This window comes from Bufo gargarizans, chromosome 7, assembly GCF_014858855.1.
Source record: "Bufo gargarizans isolate SCDJY-AF-19 chromosome 7, ASM1485885v1, whole genome shotgun sequence".
NCBI lineage: Eukaryota > Metazoa > Chordata > Amphibia > Anura > Bufonidae > Bufo > Bufo gargarizans.
The window spans coordinates 200,207,005-200,227,704 of NC_058086.1; the positions used below are offsets into that span (position 1 = coordinate 200,207,005).

The 20,700-nt window shown below is 43.3% G+C and overlaps 1 protein-coding gene across 2 annotated transcripts in view; it reads left to right on the plus strand.

Moving 5' to 3' along the window:
- The window catches only part of LOC122943553 (FSD1-like protein), a 72,473-nt gene that overhangs the window by 12,888 nt on the left and 38,885 nt on the right, over positions 1-20,700 (plus strand). For both annotated transcript variants that reach the window (XM_044301383.1, XM_044301384.1), the window contains exons 2-5: positions 4,189-4,284; positions 7,418-7,549; positions 9,976-10,077; positions 19,732-19,754. In XM_044301383.1, coding sequence (XP_044157318.1) covers positions 4,189-4,284; positions 7,418-7,549; positions 9,976-10,077; positions 19,732-19,754 — 353 coding nt within the window. The remainder of the gene's footprint in view (positions 1-4,188; positions 4,285-7,417; positions 7,550-9,975; positions 10,078-19,731; positions 19,755-20,700) is intronic.

Here is a 20,700-nt window from a genome sequence, read left to right on the forward strand (position 1 = left end):
TAACGTTGGAGCCAAGTGGTTTATTTGTGATGCAGGGAAACCAGAGACTGTCCAGAAGCCCTCTGTGCATTTACTTATCCTAGAGAGCATGCCGATTATGGATGGAATCCATGTCTACATAATGCACGGAGAGGAATTGGCAAGTAAGGTCAAGCGCACAAACCCACCTACCTGCACAGCGCTGCCCACTTCTCCTTTATCAGTGCTGTGTATAGACTGGCAAACCTTTATATATTCAGTAGGATTGATCTGCAGGGGTACATTGCTGGCGAGCAGTCTGAATACAGAGCAGTGAGCTGCCATATAGTGCTCTCTTCTGTAAAGTTAATTCAGCCCCAGTTATTACTGTATTGTCCAAATAGAAAGAACAGCGGTAATTTATAAAACATGACTGGTCCAGGAGGTAACAGTGATATAGGGACACGTTTACATAGTATTCTCCCTGCAATTAGGTGTATTTAGAGTGAACCCACCCGCAGATTCATGCCGTCCGAATGACAGGCAACATGAAATTACCATAGGTTCCCTGCTTTCTAGCAGCAATGTTTTGCTCTGAAACGCTACAGTATTAAGGGCCATGTGCCGGCAATGCCTGTGCTGTGGGCCGCAATGCACTGGCTCGACCGTGTGCCCGCTGTCTGCACACTTGGACCCATTCACTTGAATGGGGTCCGCGATCCGCATCTGACAGTCCGCACTGGAATGCACAACTCTTTTGCAGTGCGGATGCACGGACAGAAACACCATGGGAGCACTCCGTAATGCTTCTATGGGCTTCCGATTCGTGCCTCCGTTCTGCACCGCACTGTATCTCGAAGTGAATGAGTCTACATCTGTGATACGGGGTGCAAGGATTTTCATTCCTGCTCATTATCAATGGAAACTCTGGACATGGATTCTGTGTCCAAAATGGTCAGGACACTTCCTTTTATTCTGTGGTACAATTTTTAAAACTGCAAGTGGGAAAAAACAAATACAGTATGTTTAACATACAGATTTCCTATTGAAATACTTGTTTTCTGATGCTGTTTCTGAAGCTAAAACCATGAGTGGGTTCAAGAAAAGAGAAGTATTATCTATCTTTTATGCTTTCTCTCCTGTTATGATCCACTCCTGAATTTGGCAGCACCTAAAGTGAGGGCATTGCACTAAAATAGGGAGTGTTATTAGCATTTCACACTGAGGCACATATTTGACCATACAGGTTCTTTCTGATGGATTCTATATATGTAAGTGTACAGTAAAACGTCTTATTACATATCACATAGGCACCGTACAGTAGCATACAGAGTGCCTAGTGCACAGAACTACATTAGTTCATAAGCCATTAGGCTGGATTAGTTATGGTTACAATATTCCCTATAGAAGTCAATGGATGAATACTGCAACATAACCAGAGGAGAACCTGGGGGCAGTGTTGCTGTGGATGTGCTATGGGTGTGCAGCAGATTTGCACAAGGATTACACTCAGTGTCATTTGATAGGGCTAATATTGTGGCTAATGTTTCTGATCTTGGGGTACGGCCACACAGTCAGGTTTCTACATGCAGTTTTGGAAGACAGAATCAACATTAATTAACGGGCATGTGTGAACTAACCCTAGATGGAGGTACACCGGGAATGAAGAAGCCTGGTGCCTGATGCAGGAATGAAATTACCTACAGTGATTGGAGATGTTCATCCTGAGTTCACATATACATGGCCATCCACTTCTCTACAGCGTGGACGGTACAGAAACACTGGAAGCAGACTGATAGCAGAACTGATCCCACAGTCTTCTGTGGGATTATTCATAGCATCCAGCACATTAGTTCTGACACTGGACAGAAAACGCTGCATGCACTACACATACTTCTGTTGTGTCCTGCTCCGGAGAATACAAATACTGTATTTGAGCCCCACCTTAGTGGTTGCTATAATACTGACCATCTGTGCCTGCCTATTCCACTGCCGGAACATTCACTCCATCCCCTGCTCTCGTCTTCTTGTGGTATGTTTCCATCGACTCTTCCCAACTTCTTCCCGGTGGGAATGGCCACTAGAGTAGCGCTGCTCGGCCACTCCATTCTGGCTGCAGATTTCTCTTCTCCTGCTGTGACTCTTGTTGCCCATAGAGCGGGTGCACTCTCTATGACTCTTAAAAGGCCAGGGCAAGAACGCCTAAATCTGTCCCAGCTTATGGCTGACCTCCCTATGGTATTTAAGGCACCTTCCCCTATGGGAAGGTGCCTGAGCAATCGTGTTTATAGCTTGCTAGTTCCCTGTAAAACTGCACTATGCTACATTCTGATCTCCCGTGTGCTGTGCTACATTCTTATCGGATTTTGATCTGACCCCTGTCTGACTCTCGGATTCACCCTGTTGTGCCTGCCCTGACCTTTGGCCCGATTACCGGATTGAATAATTTACTATGAAAAACCAGGTATAAGCAAGAATTAGCACATACTATTGGTGAAATGATGTCTTGAAAGGTATCCAACCAGGGAGTTAGTGCTGCTAACAAATATTACAATGAGGTCAGTAACTGTATAGTCTCCTAGGCTTCCTAAATGATAATGCTGGCTCCTATATTATTAATGTACTGGCTCCTGACTTTCTAAGTGTGTCCTGGTAGTGTGCTGAAGATCGCAGTTTACCACCATCTGCTGCTGTGCATATCCACCAATTCAAACATGTTTCTTATGAAAACATTTGTTTTAAGGGTGGAATTAACATGGGTGTTCCAGTACTGCTGTCATCTTTTCCCTCCCTTTAACCAGTTCTATGCTTGTGGAGGCCTACTCCAATATTGCTAATAACTTCTATTAAATAAATTGCTCATTAGGTAAGTCCCTAGCTGACCTGCAGCTTCACAGTAACCCTGGGTTCACACCTGAGCGTTTTACAGCGCGTTCAAACGCGCTGTAAAACGCTTAAGACATGAAAACCAATGCTTCCCTATGGGAAGGGTTCACACCTGGGCGTTTTACAGCGCGTACGAACGCGCTGTAAAACGCCCGACGCTCAAACAAGTACTTGAGCTTCTTTGGGGCGTTTTGACGCGCGTTTGTGACCATAGGACACTGCAGTCAATGACACAAACGCGCGTCAAACGCGCGTTTACTATTACAAAAAACGCGCATAAAAACGCGCGACAAAAACGCGCGTAAAACGCGCGTTTGAGGAACGCTTAGGTGTGAACCCAGGGTAAGGGCTCTCCTGGCACCAGCATGGTTTGTAGATTAAACTGTCCTAGGAGGGATTATCGCTTATATGGCAGAATAATAAGATTTGCTCTGTAATCTGTGATTTCACGCTAGAATCTCAGACTGTTACGTCCCTCAATAGAAGCATTCACTATAGGTACCGTCCATAAGTGTGTATAGCCCCTTTCCTCTTTTTCATGGAGATACTAATGCTGCATTTGGGGCTAATGCACACAAACACATTTTCTTTCCATGTCCGTTCTATTTATGTGCAGAATGTATGCGGAACCATTCATTTCAACGGGTCCGCAAAAAAACCGAAGTTACTGCATGTGTATTCCGTTTCCGTATGTCCGTTCTGCAAAAAATAGAACATGTCCTATTATTGTCCGCATTGCGGACAAGGATAGAATTGTTCTATTAGGGGCCAGCTGTTCTGTTCCGCAAAATACTGAATTTACACGGATGTCATACGTATTTTTTTTTGCGGATCTGTGTTTTGCGAACCACAAAATACATACGGTCGTGAGCATGAGCCCTTACATTCAGCAACTGAGAACATACTTGGTGGGAAAGAACCATACCTTCCCGACAATTGCCTATTTGTTACGGAGGTGAAGATCTGTATGTACATGCAGCGATCACCTACACGGTATTTGAACGAGCCATGTCTACTGCTATCCTTATACAGATGCACTGTTTCTGGGCAGTTCAGACAGCACAATCTGCTGCCCTGAAATGATCATTTAGCCATCTGCATTAACGATCGTTTCACCCGAAGAAGCGGCAGAACGCTCATTCATTGGGTGACACAATTATTTTTGCAGCAGCTAAATTATCTGACCTGCAGCACTTTTAGAAAGGACGATTATCAGGAATGAGTGTTAGTGGGAGCGTTCATTCACAATAATCGTCCCGAGCATCGGGCAGCGTGAACCCCCTTAACAGAAATTATTACGTGTATTACATTTCTAATACTAATTCACATTTCTTTTGTCTGTAGGAAGCTTTGCAGAGGATCATTACTACACTTGCAAATAAAAATGATGAAATACAGAACTTTATTGACACATTAAGTCATGTCCTTAAAGGTGTGCAGGTGAGTGTCAAATCGCAGAACGGTAGTAATATCCTTAAAGGGGTTGTCTCACTTCAGCAAACAGCATTTATTACATAGAGAAAGTTAATACAAGGCACTTACTAATGTATTGTGATTGTCCATATTGCCTCCTTTGCTGGATGCATTTTTCCATCACAATATACACTGCTCGTATCCATGGTTACGACCACCCTGCGATCCTGCTTTCACACTATAGGAAAAAGCAGCAGTCTATGTGAGCACCCACAGTCCCGGCCACCAGAGAGGCTGGCACTTTTTCCTATAGTGTGCACAACGGCCACCACTGATGGATTGCAGGGTGGTCGTAACCATGGATACGAACAGTGTATAATGTGATGGAAAAATGAATCCTGCCAGCAAAGGAGGTAATATGGACAATCACAATACATTAGTAAGTGGCTTGTATTAACTTTTTCTACATGATAAATGCTACTTGCTGAAGGGACACAACCCGTTTAAGTTCTGCAGATCCATTCACTGTAAAAGAATGAGTATTTTATGTGTTACCTTTTAATGGCTCACCGAATAGATGATAAAATAGCAAGCTTTCGAGCCTACTTGGCATGGTATAACACAAAATCTGAAGTCACATGTTCAGAAGGACATAGGCACAGTGCGGTAACTGAGACAAGTAAACTGTTGTAGTAGTAAATATTATTATTTTTATTTATTTATGTTATGCACTTATATAGCGCTACTATATTCCGCAGCGCTTTATAGACATTAGCATCCAACTGTCCCCAATGGGGCTCATGATCTAAGGTCCCTATCAGTATGTCTTTGGAGCAATTCATTGACAAAGAGGTGAAAGTTTTAGGTTACAGTCACACTAGTGATGAGCGAATTTCATATTTTAAAATTCAAGTTCGGGTTGTGGTATAATCTGAATTGCGTTATGGATTCCGTTACCAGGGATCATAACGCAATTCCATGCCGGAATGCATAACGGAATGCCTTTAGAGGCATTCCGTCATAATGGAAGTCTATGGGCTTTATAATGGATCCGTCCAGTTTCCGTTATGCAGGAGTTCTCACCTGCATAGGGATCCGTTTTGAAGCCCATAGACTTCTATTATGACGGAATGAATAACGGAATGCCTCTAAAGGCATTCCGTCATGGAATTGCGTTATGGTCTGTGGTAGCGGAATTCATAACGCAATTCAGATTATACTATAACCTGAACTCGAATTTAAAAATATGAAATTCGCTCATCCCTAATTCACACGACAATGAAAAACTGTTCTGCTTTCAGTTCATGGTTCTAAACACATGGAAGTTTTTTTAAAGGGGCCATGAATAACGGCCATCAAAAACAGGACAGTGGAAAGAGGACTTTTTTTATAAACTTTTTTTTTTAAAACCCTCAGTGAAAAAAGAGCCGTGAAAAACTGACAGTAAGGCCTCATGCACACAAACGTATTTTTATTCCGTGTCTGTTCCGTAGTTCAATTTTTTTTTATTTTTTTTGCGGACCGTATACGGAACTATTCATTTCAAAGGGTCCGCAAAAAAAACCTGAAGGTACTCTGTGTGCATTGCGTTTCCATATTTCCTTTCCTCAAAAAAATAGAACATGTGCTATTATTGTCTGCATTACGGACAAGGATAGTACTGTTCTATTAGGGGCCAGCTGTTCCGTTCAGGAAAATACGGAATGCACGCAGATGTCATCCGTATTTTTTGCGGACCGCAAATTGCATACGGTCGTGTGCATGAGGCCTTTAACTGTTTTTAACTGCTATTTTTTTTATTGTCATGTGAATGTACCCATATTATCCTCAGACTTCAGTACCCTGAAGCCCATTTCTGGTGATTTGCATGTCGTAAGTTCTAGTAGATACAGCATTGCCAGATGCCACTAATTTTCAACTGTAATTTCCTCTAAATGCCCGGTCAGCTTTCCTTTTAGACATCCTACATTCATTTCTACTTGTCGTATTTGAAGTCAATAGGAACATTGCATCTGGTGTCCTATTTGGCTAATAGGCGTCAGACAGCTATTTATATGGTGGTGACTAATGGGTTGACAAAGTCCATTGCACAAGCCATCGTCTGGCACTGTTAACCAGATCAGAGAGCCGGGTGCCTTCTGCTATTGTAATTGACTTCTTGAGCAATTCCCAAAGGAATGTTTATGTAGAATGGGCATCTGTGAAATATTACAGGGGGAAAATGGTTGCCTGGTGCCTAAATTAAAGGGGTTCTGCAGTTTGTTTTAACTGATGATCTAGCCTCTGGATAGATCATCAGCATCTGACCGGTGAACAGAGCTTAGCCGCGCCCAGGCCAGTTGAAACTAGTCGTGACGTCACTGGGCCTGCGGTAAACAGTGAAAAGGCCACGGCACTGCTGGAGCGCCGCTGCCTTCTCAAACAGCTGATCGGCGGGGGTCCCGGGTGTTGGACCCCCGCCGATCAGATGCTGATGATCTATCCAGAGGATAGATCATCAGTTAAAACAAACTGTAGAATCCCTTTAATGCCCTCCAGCAAATCAGAAGGTTTAGTTAAAATTTGGAAGAAGAACAAACTCGCCAGTGCTAGTATACATTGAGCCTGTGCATCGTATTTTATTAATCTTAAAGGACTTAATTAAATGAATCTATAAAAAAGTGATTGGTGATAGGCTATTTTCAGACTAGCGTTTTTGCTGGATCCGGCAGGGTTTAGTAAAAAACGCTTCCGTTACTGACAATACAACCATCTGCACCCGTTATGAACGGATCCGGTTGAATTATCTTTAACATACCTAAGACGGATCCGTCATGAACTCCATTGAAAGTCAATGTAGGACATATCCGTTTTCTATTGTGTCAGAGAAAACGGATCCGTCCCCATTGACTTGCATTGTGGTTCATGACAGATCCATCTTGCTCCGCATCCCAGGACGGAAAGCAAACTGTAGCATGTTGCGGTATGCTCTCCAGTATGAGAACAGAACGGAATGCATTTTGGAGCATTCCCTTCTGTTCAGTCACGTTTTGTCCCCACTGACAATAAATGGGGACAAAACGGAAGCCTTTTTATTCCCGGTATTGAAACCCTATGACTGATCTCAATACTGGAAAATATTAACGCTAGTAGCCATATCTGTGTTGGTTTTGTTTTTAAGGCGAACTCTACCAAAGTTCTGTCAGACTTAGATGAAGAGTTTGATAGCCTTTACTCGGTGCTGGATGAGATGAAGGAGAGCATGACTAACAATATAAAGCAAGAACAGGCCCACAAAACCCAGGAGTTACAGGTGAGAGTCTGCTTTATGTGACCTTTATGTCCTCTGTGAATCACGCATATATACATACATGAGAGGAAAGTTGATGTAGTCACCGTTAAGCCCTGATTACACATAGACATAATTGTTGTAATTGGTTAGTTTCTGATGACTACCCATTATTGTCCAGCCTTTATTGCACAAAAATCACTTTGGAGCTAGTGATAAATGTAAATTATGCTTGCCCAACAACACATAGCAGGAGATTTATCATCTCCCTTGCACCAGAAAAGTGGCTTTAAGAATTCACAAAGTGTGTGTTTGCGACTTTTTGAAAAACAAAAAACAAATCACAAGTGCCTCTTATTTATGTTGCCCTCGCCACTTTTCCAACAGCGGGCAAGAACGTAGCGTGACCAACAGCCAGGGCTTTTTTTCTGACCCTCCCCTCCCCTCCCCTCCCCTCCCCTACCCAGCCCTAGGACTGCCCCCTGAAACCGCCCCTATAGAGAACAGGGATGCAAGTAAAATCTGGGGGGGGCTATAAAAGTCCAGCCCAGCAAAGAAACCCCCCAGATGGGGATAGCACTGTTAATGGGGGATCTGGGGATGGCACTGTTATGGGTGGAGGATCTGTGGATGGCACTGTTATGGGGGATCTGTGGATGGCATCCACAGATCCCCCATCCTATAACAGTGCCATCCACAGACCCCCCCCATCCTATGACAGTGCCATCCACAGACCCCCCCTTAACAGTGCCATCCACAGACCCCCCCACCCCATAACAGTGCCATCCACAGACCCCCCCCCTTAACAGTGTCATCCACAGACCCCCCCATTGCCGCTCCAGTACAGTTATAAAATGTGTAATTCAATTAATAATGATTCATGCTGCCCCCTCTGTAGTATAACATTCAATATATCCTACTCACAGGGCTAGTGTTATATCGTAATGCAGGCCGGCCAGGCAGAAGAGCGGCAGCGTGACTGACTGACGTCACGTGCCTGCGCCGCCTGCTTCATTTATAAAGTAGGCCGGGCAGGCACATGACGTCAGTCAGTCACGCTGCCACTCGTCTGCCCGGCCGGCCTGCATTACGATATAACACTAGCCCTGTGAGTAGGATATATTGAATGTTATACTACAGAGGGGGTAGCATGAATCATTATTAGGCTACTTTCACACTTGCGTTCAGAGCGGATCCGTCTGGGGTCTGCCCAGACGGATCCGCTCCTATAATGCAGACGATGGGATCCGTTCAGAACGGATCCATCTGCATTATATTTTAGAAAAAATTCTAAGTGTGAAAGTAGCTCAGACGGATCCGTCCAGACTTTACATTGAAAGTCAATAGGGGACGGATCCGTTTAAAATTGAGCCATATTGTGTCAACTTCAAACGGATCCGCCCCCATTGACTTACATTGTAAGTCTGGACGGATCCGTTTGCCTCCGCACGGCCAGGCGGACACCCGAACGCTGCAAGCAGCGTTCAGGGTGTCCGCCTGCTGAGCGGAGCGGAGGCCAAACGCTGCCAGACTGATGTATTCTGAGCGGATCCGCATCCACTCAGAATGCATTAGGGCAGTACGGATGCGTTCGGGGCTGCTTGTGCTAGCCTTCAAACGGAAATCACAAGCGGAGCCCCAAACGCTAATGTGAAAGTAGCCTTAATTGAATTACACATTTTATAACTGTACTGGAGCGGCAGGGCCGGAGCACAGTGAACGCACCGGCCCCCAGCTCCTCCTCCCAGGCCCTCCCCGCTAATACATCGCAGCATGTGATGCTGGAGCATGGCAGGCTGCGATGTCAAAAGGTGGCTGAACGCCGTTCCGGTGTGTTCCGCCAGAAAAAAAGCCCTGCCAACAGCAGAGCCAAATTTACTTTAATTTATGCCAGTTTTCTGCTGCAAATTAAGCCAGAAATGTATGGCAGCTCTAAGCTGTCATAGATTTCTGTTCAGGCGCACGGACTGCCAGAGGATGTGCCCAATTTATGATGAGGCGTGAAGGTGATATCAAGATCAGTGCAGAAAGCACCTGTCTTGATAAATCTCCCCCATGATGCTGCTGCCATCAAACCTAGGTTCCAAAATGTCAGCACATGGATAATAAAATTTGAGGATCCTGAGAGTGAACCCAACCAAGGCAAGGGCAACATCTGCAAGGAGTTTGGATGTTCTCTAAATGTTTGTGTGGGTTCCTGGTTTTCTCAGACTATCCAAAAACATGATAGGTAAATTGTCTTTCTAAGTGATGGATCTAGTTTTAGTGTGAGATGATGGCTCGAAATCAGAATTGTTCTATTTTATTTTGGACAAGACAGGGCTGAAGATCTGAGCATTTTGAGTAAATAACATACCAGACTTTAAGTGTTAGTGTTTTTGTTTCTCAATGATATAATGTACCTCAAATCTCACACTTATATTGCCTCTTCTATCTCCATACTCTTCTAGAATCAGCTGTCCCAATGTACAAATGCCCTAGAGAACTCAGAGGAGCTATTAGAATTTGCTTCACGGTCTATGGACATAAAAGAGCCTGAGGAATTTACCAAGGTACTGAAATGTGTGACTTTGAAAAGAAACCTAAAAGACATATTTCTTCACACAGTCTTTACATTTAGTCTTAGGTGATGCTACTCATAGGAGCATGAACAACCTATGCTTGAGTGTATTCAGGGGCACAACAAGACAGCCAGGCAACTGTCACTGGTGTCACACCCCTCGTCTTTCACTACAATCAATATAACTGCGGCACTACTCTGTGCTTAATCTAAGAACCCAACCACACTGTACGTAATAAAAAAAATTCCCTGCTCGCTTTGATATTTAGACATTTCCATATGTTAGTTAATTCTTTTTAACTTATCGGTCACAACGCGACCCCATTTATGTTCATAAGGCTACTTTCACACTAGCGTTCGTCGGTCCGCTCGTGAGCTCCGTTTGAAGGGGCTCACGAGCGGACCCGAACGCAGCCGTCCAGCCCTGATGCAGTCTGAATGGAGCAGATCCGCTCAGACTGCATCAGTCTGGCGGCGTTCAGCCTCCGCTCCGCTCGCCTCCGCACGGACAGACGGACAGCTGAACGCTGCTTGCAGCGTTCGGGTGTCCGCCTGGCCGTGCGGAGGCGTGCGGATCCGTGCGGATCCGTCTAGACTTACAATGTAAGTCAATGGGGACGGATCCGTTTGAAGATGCCACAATGTGGCTCAATCTTCAAGCGGATCCGTCCCCCATTGACTTTACATTGAAAGTCTGGACGGATCCGTCCCAGGCTATTTTCACACTTAGCTGTTATATGCTAAAAATAATGCAGACGGATCCGTTCTGAACGGAGCCTCCGTCTGCATTATTATGAGCGGATCCGTTCAGAACGGATCCGCCCGAACGCTAGTGTGAAAGTAGCCTTAGTTGCAATACAGACCGCCCGACCAAAGATTACAGTGGAGTGCAACGTGTGTTGCGGCCAAAGTCGTCGTGTAGCCCTAAGCCTAAAGAAAGTCATGCCAGTTTAGTAACTGCCAAGTCATTTTACCACTCTAAACCACCGCCATGCCAAGAGAGGACCTGACAGTCTTATCAGACTTGCTTATCAAAAGTGCTAAAATCATTTCTTAAAATGCTGTATGTTCACGACTTGTGAAAAGTCAAGTGGGTGGTTACACTATATGGCAGGTGTCCAACACTGCCACTCTTGTTTGACATCCACAAATTCACCATAGATAGTCAGCACCAGGCTTCTCCAAATCTCCGGAATTGCCTTATACTCCTCCAGCATGTTCAGAGGAGCAAGGTGTACTGTGAAAAGCTGTATCACAGTAAACATCGATGCACTAGGCATGTGTGGCTTGGGCGATGACTGGAGGGGCTGGGTGGACACCAGACATCATACAGTGTGAACGCCCATCGACTCTTTCTCATTATTGTAGAGCAGGTAGAATTTTAAAAACGTATAATGCTATTTTAATGCTATTAATGATATTTTGAAAGACTGACATGGTAATGTTTCAGGGTGATAAAATAACATTATGGCTTCTCTTGATGATCGTATCTGAATGATGCCTTTTCAAAGCAAAACTAATTGCACCCACAAAATGACTTTTTCAAATACTAGATTCAGAAACAAATAGGAATTCTACTGCTAAACATCTTGGAAACAAGGCACTTCATATTCCAAAGGAGCTAGCCTGGAAGTTGTATCATGTCACCCCTGTTGGCTCTGCTGAATGGCTGAGAAAAAGTGCAGAGGATGGAGGCACCTGGAGGCTCCTCCTGGTTCCTCACTCTCCTTTTTTACTGATAGGGAGAGGAAGGGACTGGCAGAGGAAACACGAGGAGCAAGGGTGCACAGAGTGGCCTGGTGTTCATCCTCAGTGCACTTAACTGCTCATTTGAATATGTATTTACTGTATTTTTTCTCTAGAAAGGTATCATTAGATTCCACTGAGCTATCTCTACAACATTCGGGGAGATTTATGGAAAGTAGTGTAACGGACAACTGGCTTAGGGTGGGTTCACATCACAAGTTTATACTGTACATTTAGCTGGTATGTCAGGAAACCTCCAGATGTACAAGCTAAACATGTTCATAGGGCTTCATTAGTAAGATTGAGGAGAAAAGAGCATCCTTTTGCCCTCCGTCTAGCTGGTGGACGTAGTAGATTCACCTTTTCCATCCTGTAGTGTCCTGTAAACAAAAGGATCATTTTAATGGAGGCTATAATAGCCTATGGGTGACGGATGCCTCTGTATGGCATCCGTCACTGGCCTCTGTTAAACAGACCCTTCAGAGTGATCCATTGACATCACTGCCCATACAGTACAGTGTATAGACAGTGGTCAAAGGAACTCCTGAGGCAGGCCGATTGCAGAGGAGAAGACAACCCTGGGGCCCGAACACTGATCATCCTTAGGAAAAATAGCGATCTTTATTAAAAGCGAAGGTGTGTGTGAATGTAGAAACCTGCCATCTCCCTCTTTCCGTTGTGCTGCTTGTTCAGATCCCTATGTGGAAAGCAGGAGAACAGCCTGCTTTTCACACAGCGATTTACAAATTCCCGCGGTCGTGGCAGGAGGACAGAGGACATATAAATCCTCATGTCCTTTCTCAGAATGTCTCAGAGCCTGAACTCACTCCATCTGCTGCCGATAGTGGAGTGAGGAAAGGGTGAACAGACAAGCTGCTGGGAAGTTAGGGAGTGCAGAAAAGCTTGGGATGCCCCCTACACAATACTGTGCTGCTGATAAGGACTGGTAAAGAGGGGGAGGGGATGTATGAGCAACATACCCCAGTGTATGCCTATACAGTGGGACACGTTACAGCCTTCTGTCCTCCTGGCGTATACTTCTGACGGAAGGCTAAAAAATGTGATGTGAACCCAGCCTTAGATGTCCATAGCAACCAATCGGAGCCCACCTTTCATTTTTCAGAGCTCCTTTGCAAAATAAAAAGGTGGAATCTGATTGGTTTCAGTTTCCCTTTACACCAGTTTTGAAAAATATCCCATATTTTGGATTTCCTCGTGACAGACTCCCTTGAATCAGTTACTGGGAAGGGTATAATATTCATATTACCAGTAATCTCCACAGCAGTATTTTTGGTTACTATATAAATGTGCAGCGGGTGCCTCAATTTTCAATATATTACTCACCCTGCACAGCATCTTCTCTAGTGCGCTCCCAGGCAATACAGATAGAAAATATTTCATTTTAACGCCTTCTGGGAATGTTTGACAAGAGGAAAAGGTCTGCTAGCAAGGTCTTCTTAGACTCCTAAAAATGTGAAATTCATCTCTTCCACCTTGTATCTTAAAATATTACTTTATGACAAATGCGCAATACTATGGGGGGGAGGAATTTTTACAATAATTTTTTTTTAAAATTTTAACTTTAGATCACAGAAATGCAGGCAAGTTTCTGCTTAGTGTTTGAAACATGGCTGGCTGTTAAATGTTCTACAGATGGACGGTAAAGCGCACAATGAATAGCTTAGCAGGCGGCATTGAGAAGCAGTGGAGCGTAGGGATGACATCACTAATCAAACACAAGAGACGTGCAAAGAATTGTTTACAATGCTTGTCACATTTCTTCCCAGTCATAGGAAACTGGTAAATATAAAGAAGAACACCTTGTCATAGTGTCTCCCCCCCATACATCATTTCACTCTGTCCTTCATCAGCATAGTCAGAAAGGAAAATGTCACCTTTAAACAGCAATGAACAACAGTCCACAGCTAAAATGGACATAAAATGTCAGTAAATTTGGCATACTTTTCTTTGCTCTTATTGCATTTTGTTGCAAGTTTGCCTTCCTAAAGTAAAATTCTGAATTTTGCTGGGTTGTCTTGTTACCAGAAAGTAGTGCAGTCAGGGCACTCAGGTGACAGTGTACGTAAACCGCTTCCATGGTCAATAAGCAGAATTGGGAAAGTAGTTACTGTTATAAAGCGGATGTGGAACTGCAGTGCCACTTTAACAGATTTGGCTTGGGGCTATTCCTAAGGGCGTTATGTAAGTGGTTCCCCTGGTTTTCACCCTTTAACCCTTATATTGGGATCTGGACTGTATTGCAGGGGAACCACCAGGCTGCTGCTGCCTCTTGGAGTAGTTCTGGTGATGGCTTACCCACAGGGGTCATGAGACACCTGTGTGTAACACCCAGAGATCAGGCAAAACTGTAGTCAGGGACAGGCCTAGGTCAGGGCAGGCAGAGTTTCTGCAATCTGATAAACAATACAAGGTCGGGGCAGTTAGATCTGGATCAGAACGGAGAGCAGTCAGAGGTTAGGTCAGGCAGTGAAGGTCAAATACAGAACACATAAAGGAGAAAAGACAAAAAAAACAAAAAAACACAGCGCCTCATGTGTGGTACCGCCTTATAGGAGATATACAGTTATGGTGTGTAATTCGCTTACCGGATTCTGTTGTGAACAGTCACAACAGCTGGATGTGCCTTAGCTGGTATATTTCCCCACCAGCATTAGGGGATGCCGTGCTGCTGCCTGGGTCTTTTCCTGTCCAAATGGTTCCAGGGAAATAGGTATGCAGAATTCCTTAAAAAAGTCAGACCACTGTCCGGCGCTGCAGGCATAGAGATCAGTCCTCGAGATGAATAAGATTATTTTTATTATAGTCAACGCGTTTCAAAGGGCAAAGGGCCCCCTTCGTCAGGACAATATACAGAATGAAGATACACTTGTGATCGGGATATTTAAAACGCTGTTTTGGCGGGTTAAAAAGGGGGAGGTACAGGGGGTGGGGTGGGCGTGCTTGGTATAATGAGCCTGATTGCCAGTATCTCTAGTGATCCGTGGCAATTACTGTTAAGTGTCCGACCCTTTCTGTGGCATACAGACTGGGTAGCGCAGGGTCAAGCGCTTCACAGTCTGGTTCCATGTATTGTTACATTGTTGCAACCGTAGATTTAATAGTACACATATTGATACATTTAATGATACATTGTATGGCAGCATATAGTGATACTTATAGTGGTGCGTTCAGACTAGCAGCGGCGCTGCTGACCCCGCACTAGGTCAGCACCGCAATGAACATTATTCTTTCACATAGAGCTGAGGGCATATCTTGCTCCCCGCTGTTACTATGTAGCGGTGCGCCTGTCAGGTATTCAAGTTATTCAAGCAGGATCTCCCGGTTTCTCCTGCATGCTGTGACACTCAGCGCTGCCTGATCTCTCAGACCCGGGCACAGATCGGTATAGTATAGCGCTGATGTTTATATTAGTTTAGTTCTCCATGTTAATTGGTGCGGTCGCTTCTGGGGACTTCTAAATCCTTATTCCCAAGGATTGGCATGAATTAAATATATGTGGCAGATGGGGTATTTTAAAAAGCGCCAGGCTATGGGGTACATTTATCATCATATGCCAGCCACTTATATGCGGCACAGGAATATGAATGATACGGTTTAAAACCCTTTTATGACCAGCTATGGTCTTTTTAGGGGAAGTGGGTAAAATCTATTTAAAAGAGTAACGGAACTCTTAAACAATACAGGATCCATAATAAGTTATAAAATATGTATAAAACGAAATTGGAAACATCTGTTGGTATTACACTAATGACTATCACTGTAGTCTCAAAGCTGTCATTATGTACCTCTAATTATAATGTAATGGATCTCTAGATCTCTAACTAATTCCTTATTTGTAGGCATAGGGGATGTAATACAATAAGGCAGGCTTGTAGTTCAATATATGAGTCCGTAGGGTAATAGCTGGTAGGGGAAAATTAATAATGGCAATAATAATAATAATAGGAATAGTAATAAATAATAATTAATTAATAGATGCGTATGGATGGTATATACGTGATTAGGTCTGTCTATAAGTATTGTATAGGTGTTGTGGTGTATATTACTAATACTTCAATCGCTATATTATTAGTTCTCTGAGATATTAAACAGATATATATCTCTCTATATACACGTGTGTATAAGTACACACACGCACACAGTCGTATATCGGTGTCTGTCTGGGCGCCTAGGCGGACTTGGTGTGTGTTGGCCTATATATGTATGTTGTTTATCATAAGATGGTCTCATTGATTTCGTTCAGGCCTCGTGGGCTCAGTGTGTCTAATGATACATCCAATACACTTCCCTTTTTTGTAGTCTTTCAAAGAGGTTTAAAAGGGTTCTCCGGTATGAAATCCATTGGGGTGATTTTAAGCTCATGTTTTTCTTTTTCCGGTGTGGATGCACAATGTCTGGACACCCCATGTTTCAAATACTGTTTGCGGATATTGTACCTGTGTTGGTTCACCCGGCAATGAAGGGCTTGGGTAGTGCGGCCTACGTATTGCAGGACGCATCCGCATTCAATGAGGTAAATGACATAGGTAGAATGGCAAGTGAGGTGATGTTTTATGGGAAATGATGTGCCATTACAGTTAGAGGTAAAGGACGTCTGTGTGTGATAATTTTGCAGCACAGGCAATTCTTAGCTCCGCACCTATAGCTCCCTTTTTCTTTATCTTCCCCTTTTCCCGGCTTGGTTCGCCTACCTCTATTGTTTGGGTATGTTGTTTGGGTTTGCTGGGGCTAATATATTTTTTATGGTTGGTGCTCGTCTGTAAGTAATTTTCGGTATGGTAGGTAGGTATTTTGCTATATACGGATCTTGACAAAGGATATGCCAATGATTTTTCAAGATTTTTTGTATCTGTCTGTTGGCTGTATTGTATTGTGTAATGAACCGGACTATTTCTATAGGATCCTGTTGTTTGGTGGGGATCGATAAGCATTCCTCTTGTGTCTGTAGGCTGCTCTTTTTTATAGCGTCTTTAACTAGTTTTTTGGGGTAACCCTTATCACGGAACCTATTTTCAAGAATTTTGGTCTGGGTTCTGAAATCCTCATTTTTTGTACAGTTACGTCTCATCCTTTTGCATTGACTGTAGGGTATATTCTGAGACCACTTCTTGTGGTGGAAGCTGGAATAGTGGATGTAGCTATTGGTGTCCACTGATTTGAAATATGTTTTCGTGCTTAGGTGGTTGTTATGGCATGAGATGATGATATCCAGAAATTCTATCTCTGTTTTATTGTAATTTGGAGTGAAGGAGATTCCCCAGTTTGTGTTATTGGGGAGTGCGGCCTGCAATACGTAGGCCGCACTACCCAAGCCCTTCACTGCCGGGTGAACCAACACAGGTACAATATCCGCAAACAGTATTTGAAACATGGGGTGTCCAGACATTGTGCATCCACACTGGAAAAAGAAAAATATGAGATTAAAATGACCCCAATTGATTTCATACCGGAGAACCCTTTTAACCGCTTTGAAAAATTACAAAAAAGGGAAGTGTATTGGATGTATCAATTAGACACACTGAGCCCACGAGGCTTGAACGAAATCAATGAGACCATCTTATGATAAACAACATACATATATTGGCCAACAAGTACCAAGTCCGCCTAGGCGCCCAGACAGACACCGATATACGACTGTGTGCGTGTGTGTACTTATACACACGTGTATATAGAGAGATATATATCTGTTTAATATCTCAGAGAACTAATAATATAGCGATTGAAGTATTAGTAATATACACCACAACACCTATACAATACTTATAGACAGACCTAATCACGTATATACCATCCATACGCATCTATTAATTAATTATTATTTATTACTATTCCTATTATTATTATTATTGCCATTATTAATTTTCCCCTACCAGCTATTACCCTACGGACTCATATATTGAACTACAAGCCTGCCTTATTGTATTACATCCCCTATGCCTACAAATAAGGAATTAGTTAGAGATCTAGAGATCCATTACATTATAATTAGAGGTACATAATGACAGCTTTGAGATTACAGTGATAGTCATGAGTGTAATACTAACAGATGTTTCCAATTTCGTTTTATATATATTTTATAACTTATTATGGATCCTGTATTGTTTAAGAGTTCCTCTACTCTTTTAAATAGATTTTATCTACTTCCCCTAAAAAGACCATAGCTGGTCATAAAAAGGTTTTAAATAGTATCATCTATATTCCTGTACCGCATGTAAGCGATTGGCATATGATGATAAATATACCCCATAGCCTGGCGTTTTTAAAAAAATATCCCATCTGCCACATATACTCAAATCATGCCAATCCTTGGGAATAAAGAATTTATAAGTCCCCAGAAGCGACCACACTAATGAACATGGAAGAACCAAATTAATATAAACATCAGCGCTATACCATATCGATCTGTGTCCGGGTCTGAGAGATCAGGCAGCGCTGAGGGTCACAGCATGCAGGAGAAGCCGGGAGATCCTGCTTGAACAACTTGAATACCCGACAGGCGCACGCTACATAGCAAAAGCGGGGAGCATGATATGCCCTCAGCTCTATGTGAAAGCACAATGTTCATTGCGGTGCTGACCTAGTGCGGGGTCAGCAGCGCCGCTGCTAGTCTGAACGCACCACTAGAAGTATCATTACATGCTGCTACACAATGTATCATTATCAGTATATGTACTATTAAATGTACGATCGCAACAATGTAACATCACATGGAACCAGACTGTGAAGCGCTTGACTCTGCGCTACCTAGTTTTGTATGCCACAGAAAGGGTTGGACATTCAACAATAATTGCCACGGATCACTTGAGACACTGGCAATCAGGCTCATTATACTAAGCACGCCCACCCCACCCCCTGTACCTCCCCCTTTTTTAACCCGCCAAAACAGCGTTTTAAATATCCTGATCACAAGTGTATGTTCATTCTGTATATTGTCCTGACGAAGGGGGCCCTTTGCCCCTGAAACGCGTTGACTATAATAAAAAGAATCCTATTCACCCCAAGGACTTATCTCTATGCCTGCAGCGCCGGACAGTGGTCTGATTTTTTAAGGAATTCTAAATACAGAACACAGGCAGAAGTCAGTACATAGGCAGACAAACATAGAACAACACACCTTTGTAGGACACTAGCAGACTATAACCTGTTGCTCAGGCAAGCTCCCACAGACCTTAAGGACCCATAGCTCACCATAGACTGGGGAAGATTAAAGTGGGCGCACTGGCCTCGTAGGAGTAGAAGGGAGTGCACGGGCAAGCTGTATGAGCAGTGAGAAGCACTGCCAGACTGCTCCAACGACCAGGCCCACTGGAAATGAGGAGAAGAAGGCCGATGGGGCTGTCCGCAGCAGCATGGGAGTAAAGGCCTAGGTGAGCAGAGCAGCTCTCATGCCTGCCAGAGAGAGCAAAACGGCGGCAGGTACAGGCCGTCGATATAATAGTTATGATGGAATTTTATTGATCATCCTGAACAAAATGGCAGGGGAGCCCACTAATTTTTCCTGTCAACCACCTACTGTGTAGGGAAAGGTCTATGGGTTAGATCACTGTGGGTCTTGGCAGTTACATCCCCAGCGATCTGAAGGATTTTCCTAGCGACATGCCAGTTCTGTTTTTCCCAAGTTCAAAATGTTAAAAAAAACACTTTTTATGTCATGTTATCTTTCCTTTGATGCCTGATGATTAACTACTTCTAACAACTTGTTTAACATGGCTGTTTGTTGTCTTTCTGAAGAACTGGCTTACATAATGACCACTTACCTGTGTGCAGCATGTGGGTGTGAGGGGTTATTTTGTTCTGCTTTAAAATCCTGCATGGAGTTTGCTGCCCTCCTTCACTTGCATGGATACACTAATTTTGCTTTCTCTCTCCTTGCACCAAGGCTGCCAGACAGATCAAGGATAGGTACTGTACCATTATCCTCTTTTTCTATTTTTTAACCATAAATGTCTTTGTTTGTATATTTCATATGTAGCCTTCATATACTGTGACATTTTGTCTAATAGACTGTCCAGCCACATAGCCCTTTGGCACCACACAGAGATTTCTGTTGAAGTAAAGCTGATAAAACATGCTACGCAAATTACTATGGATTTCAGTAATGGGTTGTTTGGACTGTTGTGTCAGTAAGAGGGAAGCCAAAGGGTTTATTATTCCTTAGAGACGTTCATTCCGGAAATCGGTTGCTGCCTAAGATCACAGAGATCACCATTATGATCCTTCCTAATGTGTTTTTGACACATTAGAAAATTATTTTGACTCATGGCACAAGTTCTGATTTTAAGATTTCAATGAAAATGGAATATTCATATTAAAGGGATTGTGTCTGGTATTCCAGTGAATAGGACGAGTAGATGTAATTACACTGCACTGCCGCTAACAGCTAGACGGCACGCAGGTAAACTTTGAAGAGGATGCAGTTCTCACACAAGCGCTATGACATCTTTAAAAAGCTGATCCCATCTGATATTGATGACTTATCGCAAGAATAGGTCATCAATATCATTGCAGTGCACAACCCCTTTAAAGGGGGGTCTCCGGGAATTAAGAAAATGAAAATACTTAAATATTAATTTAGTATAAATATATTCCCAAATACATTTCATTAGCTATAATGGTTCATTTTGTCTAGGGAGAAATTATTAAGAGAAATTAAATGTCCGCTGTCCTATTAGTACATACAAAACCTGTCCAAATCACACAGTAGGACAAGTTACTTCACAACACTGAGGTAAAGAGCTGCCTCATCCTCCTCTCCTACTTGTCAGGGATTATGATCCTGAATACAGATGATAGGATTCTCAGCTGAATCTTAGTAGGAATGGAGTATATGAGTAGATATGAAGTCTAG